The sequence below is a fragment of the Ornithorhynchus anatinus genome, chromosome 2, assembly GCF_004115215.2.
Source record: "Ornithorhynchus anatinus isolate Pmale09 chromosome 2, mOrnAna1.pri.v4, whole genome shotgun sequence".
NCBI classification, from domain to species: Eukaryota; Metazoa; Chordata; class Mammalia; order Monotremata; family Ornithorhynchidae; genus Ornithorhynchus; species Ornithorhynchus anatinus.
In genome coordinates this window covers 23,949,358-23,960,564 of record NC_041729.1, presented here as the reverse complement: position 1 = coordinate 23,960,564, position 11,207 = coordinate 23,949,358, and the positions used below count along the sequence as shown (strand labels likewise).

General features: G+C 48.0%; 1 protein-coding gene across 1 annotated transcript in view; it reads left to right on the top strand.

Annotated features, from left to right (window-relative positions):
* Positions 1 to 5,422: 5,422 nt before the first annotated feature.
* Positions 5,423 to 11,207, top strand: part of LIMK2 (LIM domain kinase 2) — a 56,659-nt gene continuing 50,874 nt past the window's right edge. The window contains exon 1 of the mRNA XM_007672161.4: positions 5,423 to 5,528. Coding sequence (XP_007670351.1) covers positions 5,507 to 5,528 — 22 coding nt within the window. The 5' untranslated portion in view covers positions 5,423 to 5,506. The remainder of the gene's footprint in view (positions 5,529 to 11,207) is intronic.

The following is an 11,207-nucleotide window of genomic DNA, read 5'->3' as shown; positions in this document are numbered from 1 at the left end:
TCTTTTCCCAGCAAATCTTCCTTTTGATTGTGCAGGGTCCACAGAACATTGAGCATATTATTAACTTTGTTGGTCAAACTACAATGGACTAGTTCACGTATTTGGTAAGAGGTCAAGTAGTTCCTGAACAGATTCTAAATTAGAGACCTGCGTAGGATCTCATGGCCCTAAGAAATGTTATGGGTTACGGATGCTTAATACTAGCCCTCTTTTTATGCCACTATAAACTTGACTTCAAACTAGCTGCATCCCAGAATTACTAGAACTGGGGCCAGGGCTGACTCGAAACATTTTGGTGCCCAAGGTATAAGGAAGGGACACCCGAAGCAATAGAACCACAAAGCAAGAAGTCAGAAAGAGAAAAGAACATGCCCTGGTTTTAGGCAGTTGCCTAGTTATCCATATTTTAGTCATCCCTGTTTGGGGCATTGTAATTTCCCATTGCCTGCACCATACTGTGCCGTCACATAAACAGAACATTTTGTCACTCAATTTTTGTTCACCTTGCCTACTTGCTACTTACTGAAAAGGGTTGCCCCCAAAATGGATTTACTTTTGGATAGTTTATATGCATAAGAACATCTCACTAATGTATAGAAAAGCTGTCAGAAATTTTCCTAGTTACAGGTCAATTAGGATTTAATGCACACTTATAAATACTACTGCATGAGTTTTTCAATATTAAAGGCCAGCTCCTGTCTTCACAGAAAAAGTTATGAACATCTGGCTTCTGCAAAGGAGAAAGCAGCATGGCCTAGGGGAAAGAGCATGGGTCCGGTAGTCAGAGGACCTCGGTTCTAATCCTGCTCCGCCACTTGTCTGCCGTGGGAACTTGAGCAAATAACTTCTCCACACCTCAGTTTCCTCATCTGTAAAATGGGGATTAAGACTGTGAATCCCATGTGGAACATTCATTCATTCATTCATTCAATAGTATTTATTGAGCGCTTACTATGTGCAGAGCACTGTACTAAGCGCTTGGGATGAACAAGTCGGCAACAGATAGAGACAGTCCCTGCCGTTTGACGGGCTTACAGTCTAATCGGGGGAGACGGACAGACAAGAACAATGGCAATAAAACATGGCAATAAAAAAATGAGAACATGGGCTGTGTCCAAACTGAATATCCAGTATCTACTCCAATGCTTAGTACAGAGCTTGGCACATAAGTAAGTGCTTAACAAAGATCATTAAAAAAAGAGAACATGTTTGGCTCAGTTTGCTCCTGTGTTGAGCTCTAACCTACTCGTCTGCCCATTTATTTGCTTTTTCTATATTTGGTTGCCATGTCTATTCTCTCACTCTTGGTTATGATATGTGATTAGGCTGTGAGCCCGTCATTGGGCAGGGATTGTCTCTATCGCCGAATTGTCCATTCCAAGCGCTTAGTACAGTGCTCTGAACATAGAAAGTGCCCAATAAATACTATTGAATGAATGAATTAATTTATATTTGTCTTCCTCGTTAGATTGTTAGCTTCTTGGGAGCAGAGATTACATTTGTTTCTTCTTCTGTGCATCCCCCAAGTCCCGCTCTTGACCCCACTTCCCCCTCCAGTTACCGTCCTATCTCCCTACTACCCTTCCTTTCCAAAATCCTAGAACGAGTCGTCTACAATCGATGCCTAGAATTCCTTAACTCCCATTCTCTCCTAGACCCCCTCCAATCTGGCTTCCGTCCCCTCCACTCTACCGAGACTGCTCTCTCTAAGGTCACCCATGACCTCCTTCTTGCCAAATCCAATGGCTCCTACTCCATTCTGATCCTCCTCGACCTCTCTGCTGCCTTTGACACTGTCGACCATCCCCTCCTCCTCCATACCTTATCTCACCTTGGCTTCACGGACTCTGTCCTCTCCTGGTTCTCCTCTTACCTCTCTGGCCGATCATTCTCGGTCTCCTTCGCTGGAGCCTCCTCCCCCTCCCATCCTTTAACTGTTGGAGTTCCTCAAGGGTCAGTTCTCGGCCCTCTTCTGTTCTCCATTTACACTCACTCCCTCGGTGAACTCATCCGCTCTCACGGCTTTGACTACCATCTCTACGCAGATGACACGCAGATCTACATCTCCGCCCCTGTCCTCTCCCCCTCCCTTCAGGCTCGCATCTCCTCCTGCCTCCGGGACGTCTCCACCTGGATGTCGGCCCGCCACCTAAAACTCAACATGAGCAAGACTGAGCTCCTCATCTTCCCTCCCAAACCCGGTCCTCTCCCAGACTTCTCCATCACCGTGGATGGCACGACCATCCTTCCCGTCTCTCGGGCCCGCGATCTCGGTGTCATCCTTGACTCGTCCCTCTCGTTCACCCCACACATCCTATCCGTTAGCAAGACCTGCCGGTTTCACCTCTACAATATCGCCAAGATCCGCCCTTTCCTCTCCACCCAAACGGCTACCTTACTATTACGGGCTCTCGTTATATCCCGGCTAGACTACTGTGTCGGCCTTCTCTCTGACCTCCCTTCCTCCTCTCTCGCCCCGCTCCGGTCTATTCTTCACTCCGCTGCCCGGCTCATCTTCCTGCAGAAACGATCTGGGCATGTCACTCCCCTTCTTAAACAACTCCAGTGGTTGCCTATCGACCTCCGCTCCAAACAAAAACTCCTCACTCTAGGCTTCAAGGCTCTCCATCACCTTGCCCCTTCCTACCTCTCCTCCCTTCTCTCTTTCTACCGCCCACCCCGCACGCTCCGCTCCTCTGCCGCCCACCTCCTCGCCGTCCCTCGGTCTCGCCTATCCCGCCGTCGACCCCTGGGTCACGTCCTCCCGCGGTCCTGGAATGCCCTCCCTCCTCACCTCCGCCAAACTGATTCTCTTTCCCTCTTCAAAACCCTACTTAAAAATCACCTCCTCCAAGAGGCATTCCCAGACTGAGCTCCTCTTCCCCCTCTACTCCCTCTGCTATCCCCCCTTTACCTCTCCGCAGCTAAAGCCTCATTTTCCCCTTTTCCCTCTGCTCCTCCACCTCCCCCTTCCCATCCCCACAGCACCGTACTCGTCCGCTCAACTGTATATATTTTTGTTACCCTATTTATTTTGTTAATGAATTGTACATCGCCTCGATTCTATTTAGTTGCCATTGTTTTTACGAGATGTTCTTCCCCTTGACGCTGTTTATCGCCATTGTTCTTGTCTGTCCGTCTCCCCCGATTAGACTGTAAGCCCGTCAAACGGCAGGGACTGTCTCTATCTGTTGCCGACTTGTTCATCCCAAGCGCTTAGTACAGTGCTCTGCACATAGTAAGCGCTCAATAAATACTATTGAATGAATGAATGAATCCAATATAGTTCTCTGCACATAGTCAGTGTTTAGTAAATGATGTTAATGTGGCTATTGATGTCCTTCAGGAAAAGGGCTCTGAACCCATCCCTTTTTAGAGGCTCATATGATCATTGTGATATTTATTGAGCACTTACTGCATGCAGAGAACACTGTGCTAAGTGCTTGAGAAAGTAAACCATAACAGAGTTGGTAGACATGTTCCCTGTCCACAACAAATTTACAGACTAGAGGGCTTTACGTGTTCCGGTGCTGGAGGGGATATACATTCTTGGTGGTGGGGCTCCTCACACCAGAGAGGCCCCCCGCCTTCTCCTTTTTTAATGTGTTTATGAAGCACTTATTGTGTCAAAGCACTGTTCTAAGTTCTGTTGGACACAGTCTCAGTCCCACATAGAGTTCAAGTCTAAGTAGGAGAGTCACACAACAGACAAGTGATGGAGCTGGGATTAGAACCCATGACCTGGGACTCCCAGGCCCGTGCTCTATCCACTGTTACCACGCTGCGTCTCTGCTAGGTAAATACAGTTAGTTGATGTGGATGCTGAAGAAATGGTTGTAAAATCCAGCTTGTGCTCTATTAGGGGAGAAGTCCTGCCAGCTAAGAGTTCACAGTTCATCGGCACCCAGTTGGATTTTTTCAGGCATTGAAGTAATAATAATAACGTGGGTATTTGTCAAGCATAATAATAATAATGTTGGTATTTGTTAAGCACTTATTATGTGCTAAGTGCTGGGGTAGAAGCAGAAGCAGTGGCTTAGTGGCAAGAACCCGGGCTTGGGAGTCAGAGGTCGTGGATTCTAATCCTGACTCCGCCACGTGTCTGCTGGGTGACCTTGGGTGAGTCACTTCACTCCTCTGGGCCTCAGTTCCATCATCTGTAAAATGGGCATTGAGACTGTGAACCCCACGTGGGACAACCTGATGACAGTTCCCTCATCTGTAAAATGGGGATTGAGACTGTGAGCCCCACGTGGGACAACCTTATGAACTTGTGTGTACCCCAGCGCTAAGAACAGTGCTTGGCACCTAGTAAGCCCTCACCAAATACCATTATTATTCAGGGCCATCAGGTTGTCCCACGTGAGGCTCACAGTCTTAATCCCCCTTTTTCCAGATGAGGTCACGGAGGTGCTGAAGACTCAAGTAAGCGTGGCTCAGTGGAAAGAGCATGGGCTTGGGAGTCAGTGGTCATGGGTTCGAATCCCTGCTCCGCCACCTGTCAGCTGTGTGACTGTGGGCAAGTCACTTAACTTCTCTGGGCCTCAGTGACCTCATCTGTAAAATGGGGCTTAAAAATAAACAAATAAATTGGTGTATGTAAGTGCTTCCTATGTGCAAAGCACCGTTCTAAGCACTGGGGGATACAAAGTGATCAGGTTGTCCCACGTGGGGCTCACAGTTTTAATCCCCATTTAATCCCCATTAAAAACTGAGCCTCACGTGCGACAACCTGATCATCCCAGCCCGGGCTTGGGAGTCACAAGTCATGGGTTCGGATCCTGACTCTGCCACCTGTCAGCTGTGGGACTGTGGGCAAGTCACTTCACTTCTCTGGGCCTCAGTGACCTCATCTGTAAAATGGCCATTAACTGCTGAGAAGCAGCGTGGCTCAGTGGAAAGAGCATGGGGTTTGGAGTCAGAGGTCATGGGTTCGAATCCTGTTTCTGCCCCTTGTCAGCTGTGTAACTGTGGGCAAGTCACTTCACTTCTCTGGGCCTCAGTGACCTCATCTGTAAAATGGGGATTAAGACTGTGAGCCCCACGTGGGACAACCTGATTCCCCTGTCAGCGCTTAGAACAGTGCTCTGCACATAGTAAGCGCTTAACAAATACCAACATTATTAACTGTGAGCCTCACGTGGGGCAACCTGGATCTCCCCCAGCGCTTAGAACAGCGCTCTGCGCATAGTAAGCGCTTCCCAAATACCAACACGATTATTATTAGAAGCCATGACCAGCCCCCATCACTGAGCCACGCTGCTGATTGGCTGAGCCCGGCGGGGGGCGGGGCTGCCCGGCGGGGGCGGGGCGCAGGCGCGCTAGGGGGGGAGGATGGGCGGGGCCACGGGCGCGGGGGGCGCCGGGGCGGCCCCCGGCCAGGTGCGGATTGGGCCCGCCCAGGGTGCCGTGCGCAAACGGCCTGTCAATCAGCGGCCGAGGCGCCGGCGGGCGAGGCCGGGCCGGGTTAGGGCGGCCACCCGGAGGCGGCCCACAAGACCGGGCCATGGAGACCCCCACGGCGGAGGGTAAGCGAAGCGCTCGGACCCCTCACCCCAAGGCCGGCCGCCCCCCAGCCTCGCCCTTCCTGCCCCTCTATTGTGCCCCTTTCCCATCCTGCCCCGCGCTGCCCACCCATGCCCACCGCGGCCAGGACAAACGGCCTGTCCTGCCAAGTCCTGGGTTCTAATTCCCGCTCGGGGCAAATCACTGCACTTCCTCTGGGCTTCTGCTTCCTCATCTGATGAAGACGGCGAGCCCCCTGCGGGACTAGCAATCCAGCGCTTAGAACAGTGCCTGGCACGTACTGAGCGCTTATCAAATGCCATTATTATTATTATCCGACCCGATTTGCTTGTTCCCACCCAAGCGCGTCGGTGCAGTGCCTGGCACATAGTAAGCGCTTATCAAATGCCATTACTATTATTATCCGACCCGATATGCTTGTTCCCACCCAAGCGCCTGGCACGTAGTAAGCGCTTAACAAATGCCATTATTATTATTGTATAACCCGATTTGCTTGTTCCCACCCAAGCGCTTACTACAATGCCTGGCACATAGTAAGCGCTTAACAAATGCCATTATTATTATTATATAACCCGATTTGCTTGTTCCCACCCAAGCGCTTAGTACAGTGCCTGGCACATAGTAAGCGCTTAACAAATGCCATTATTATTATTATATAACCCGATTTGCTTGTTCCCACCCAAGCGCTTAGTACAGTGCCTGGCACATAGTAAGCGCTTATCAAATGCCATTATTATTATTATCCGACCCCATTTGCTTGTTCCCACCCAAGCGCTTAGTACATTCATTCATTCAATAGTATTTATTGAGCACTTACTAGGTGCAGAGCACTGTACTAAGCGCTTGGAATGTACAAATCGGCAGTACAGTACCTGGCACCTAGTAAGCGCTTAATAAATGCCATTATAATTATTATCCAACCCGACTTGCTTGTTCCCACCCAGGCGTAGAGTGCAGTGCCTGGCACATAGTGAGCGCTGAACAAGTTCTAAGTACAGTAGAGTGCCTGGCACCTAAGTAAGCGCTTAACAAATAAATTTGATATTATTACTGCCCGCTCCCGACCACCCTCTCCCCCGATTTTCTGGGTTTGGGTCAGGCCCGATCCGGCCCTGGAGGAGGGAACTTCCTCCGACGGGACCGGTCATTTCCGCGCTGCGGGGAATTGGAATTGTGCGCCGCCTCGCCTCCGGTCTGGCTCCCTTTGGGAAGGGAAGGAAGGAAGGAAGGAGGGACGGGAAAAGCAGGCTGCCCCAACCCCCTCTCTCCTTCTCCTCCCTATTCATTCATTCAATCCTATTTATTGAGCGCTTACTGTGTGCAGAGCACTGTACTGAAGCGCTTGCACGGTACAGCTCGGGCATAATACTGATGGAATTTGTTAAGCACTTACTGTGTGCAAAGCATTGGTCTAATAAAGCGTGGCTTGGGGGAAAGAGCACGGGCTTGGGAGTCAGAGGTCATGGGTTTGAATTCCGGCTCTGCCGCTTGTCAGCAGTGGGACTGTGGGCAAGTCACTTAACTCCTCTGTGCCTCAGTTACCTCATCTGTAAAATGGGGATTAAGACTGTGAGCCTCTCGTGTGACAACCTGCTTACCCCAGCACTTAGAACAGTGCTCAGCACATAGTAAGCTCTTAACAAATGCCAACATTATTATTATTATTATTATTAATGGTATTTGTTAAGTGCTTCCCATGTGCCAAGCACTGTACTAAGCAGTGGGGTGGGTACAAGCAAACTGGGTTGGAGGCAGTCCCTGTACCACATGGGGCACACAGTCTCAATCCCCATTTTACAGATGAGGTGACTGAGGCACAGAGAAGTCAAGTGAGGTGCCCAAGGTCACACAGTAGACAAGTGGTGGAGTGAGATTAGAACCCATGACCTGATTTCCAGGCCCGTTCTCTATCTGCCGCCATGCCATACTGCTGCATCAAATTCCCCTGTTCCCCAGTTCCCACCTCTGCCCCCGAGGATATGCCGCATGAGCAAATCACTTCACTGGGCCTCAGTTCCCTCCTCTGCAAAATGATCATGATGCTACTTGCTAAGCATGTACTATGTGCCAAGCACTGTTCTGAACACTGGGGTGGATACAAGGTAATCAGGTTGTCCCATGTGAGGCTCACAGTCTTTTACAGGTGAGGTAACTGAGGCACAGGGAAGTGAAGTGACTTGACCGAGGTCACACAGCAGACATATGGCAGAGGCAGGATAAGAACTCATGCCCTCAGACTCCCAAGCCCGTGCTCTTGCCACTAAGCCATCCTGCTTCTCAATGAGGGTTAAGACTTTGAGCCCCATATGGCACCTCGACTGTGTCCAACCTGATTAGCTTCTATTTACCCCAGCAGTGTCTGCCACATAGTAAATGCTTAACAAATGACATTAAAAAAGAAAATTCAAAGGCCCTTCCCTTAACTGTCATCTTGCTATTTGTGGCCTTGGGGAATCCCGACACTGTCGCCCTTCCCACTCCTCTTGCAGTTCCCCAAATCCAAACTTTGAGCTGAAAGCACGACCAGCTGTTCGTCTTGGTTTGAGGAACAACCCTCAAGGAAACTCGAGTTAGACGCCTATCCCAGGAACTTGGAGGGCTGGAGGCAAACTCGTGAATCCTTTCTGCTTTTGTGGGAGACAGCAGGGATGGTGGAGGGTATTTTTATGAGCGTTTTGCGGATGGAGAAACTGAGGCATAGTGATTAAGTAAAATTGTTTCCCGTAGAGAACTTCAGTGAGAGAGCTGGCAATAGAGTCCAGAACTTCCGCTATTTGTTCAGGCTTTGCTTCCAGGCTTGATTCCTTCCTGTGACACTATCATCGCCAAGTTAGGGAATTTTGGCTTAGGTCATCCGGCCATTTGAATGCACAGCTGGCTTCAACTCACCCAAACGGTAGTTATCTTATGATTTGGGGCAGCATTTATTGAATAACAGTCACACGGGTTTCCATCCTGGAGCCGGGACTATTCAGTATCTTTATAAATGGCAGAAACAAAGAAATTAAGTGGGTGCTTACCAAATTGGAGGTGATGGCTAATGTTTTGGAAGGTAAGAATAGAGTTCAAAGTGACCGTGGTAGATTCAGTAAAAACAAGTGCCCTGTAGCACTCTTAAGGATCAGAAAACACTGTACGTACCTGAATAGGAAGGAGAAAATCAGCAGAAAGCCGAGGATTAAGCAGTTGACTGTAAAATGAATGAGTCAGAAATGAAGAATGTGTTCTTGTTAGTTAAAAACCCAGTATCATTCTAGGTGCTCCCAGGAGAACGCCATCCTAGGTCTAGGGTGTACTCTCTCTGCTGCATTTGGTCAGACAGTTGCGTCTCCAGTTTAGGTAATCACCTTCCTTAAAATGTAGGTAATCTGTAGGGGAACCAGCAAAAAACAACAGAAATTATCGAAGGAATTAAAAACAGGTCCTGGGTGGATTGAGATGGTTTACTGGGGAAAATGAAGGCTAATAGGTGATTTAGCGGTCTTTGGAGGAACGGTTTCAGTGAGGAGGGTGTTGATGAGTTGTTCTCACAGAGAAATAAGATTTATATTGCAGTGGGGGAGGGCTTAAATTGGATCCGTGTCAGAATCATCTGTCTGGAAGAAGACTAGACTGGGATGTTGTTTCAGTTCTGTGTTTCTAGTGAAAGTGTGGTGATGATGGAGGAACACAGTGTGGAAATATAGACTTGCATGCCCCCGTTCCACTTATAATGGCATTTTTATAATGGCTTTTGTTAAGCGCTTACTATGTGCAAAGCACTTCTCAAGACTCTCCATCACATCTTCTAGAGAAGCAACATGACTTAGTGGAAAGAGTAAGGGCTTGGGAATCAGAGGTCTTGGGTTCTAATCCCGGCTCTGCCACTTGTCTGCGGTGTGACCTTGGGCAAGTCACTTAACTTGTCTTTGCCTCGCGTGGCTCAGTGGAAAGAGCCCGGGCTGGGGTGTCAGAGGTCAGGGGTTCGAATACCGGCTTCCCCACTTGTCAGCTGTGTGACTGTGGGCAAGTCACTTCACTTCTCTGGGCCTCAGTTCCCTCAACTGTAAAATGGGGATTAACTGTGAGCCTCACGTGGGACAACCTTATTACCCTGTATCTCCCCCAGCGCTTAGAACAGTGCTCTGCATATAGTAAGTGCTTAACAAATACCAACATTATTATTGTTCCCTCATCTGTAAAATGTGAGAGTGTAAGCCTCATGTGGGACCACCTGATTACCTTGTATCTCCCCCAGCGCTTAGAACAGTGCTTGGCACATAGTAAGCGCTTAACAAATGCCATTATTATTATACTAAATGCTTAGGAGAATACAATGGAATTAGTAGACACTCCCCCTGCCTATAACGAGTTTACAGTCTAGAGCCTGTATTGTGGTATTTGTTAAGCCCTTCTATGTGCCAAAATACAAGATAAAAAGGTCGGGCCCAGCCCCTATCCCTCACAGCGTTCACAGTCTAATTAGGATGGGGAATAGGTATTAAGTCCCTGTTTTCCAGATGAGGAAACTCAGACCCTGAGAAGTTAAGTCACTTGCTCAGAGTCACATGGCAGGCATGTAGCAGCAGCTTGGCTTGGGAGTCAGAGGTCGTGGGTTTTAATTCTGGCTCCATCGCTTATCAGCTGAGTGACTTCGGGTGAGTCACTTAACTTCTCTGTGCCTCAGTTACCTCATCTGGAAAATGGGGATTGAGACTGTGAGCCCTACGTGGGACAACCTGGTTACTTTATATCTACCCCAGCGCTTAGAACAGTGTGTGGCACATAGGTGCTTAACAAATACCACCATTATTATTATTATTTTTTTAATGTGGTAGAGCTGGGATTAGAACCCAGGTCCTCTGACTCCCAGGCCTGTGTCCTTTCCACTAGGGCACATGGCTTCTCTTTGTTTCATACAAGCGCATTATTATTTATCTGTCTTTTCCTTTTGGTTTAGAAGAAAGTGGTATTGCTTGGCCCTATTTTTCCCATTTAATTAATTGAATTCAGGTCTCTTTTTTTCTTCATCATGACAAATTTTTCCTGAGTGTAAGTATCTGAATGCATGATAAAGGATTGGCAACCAGATTGGTATTTATGACTCTTGGCTTTATTATTGTCAGTGCTTTTGTAACTTGCTGTGCTATCAGATGCCTGGTTTGAATTCGGTGTATTTATTTTATAACCTCAAAAAATGTTCGAATAAGGTGGGAAGGAGCGAGAAACCTGGGTTATTTCTTTGAATTATAGGATAACTTCCTTCTGGAGAGGGTCCAGCGAGCACACATTTGTTTACTGTTTGATAAACTTGGGGAAGAGAGATTGCAGGCAACACATTTTGGAATGTACATGAAGGAGGGTTTCTAGAGAATTGGTAAATCATTACTGCAACACTAATTAAAGATTATTGTATTTAAAGGTGATCTTTCTCCCCTCAGTCCCCTTCTCCATCTTGATTCCCTGCTCCTTCCATGCCTGTTTCCTAGTGTATCAGTTACAGACTTCTCAGTCTCTAAAAGGTTGTGTGATTATTGTACTTTGACAATGCTGAATGGTCACATTTGTTCTATGCTTCAGTTGTTTAAGGGAATGTGAGAGGTGTTAAAGGTTTTTTTTTTTAAACTCAAGGGGTTGACCTGGGTTCATCAGTTCAAAGTAGTTTCTGTGATACTGAGTCTGCTCGCTATGATTTCATTCAT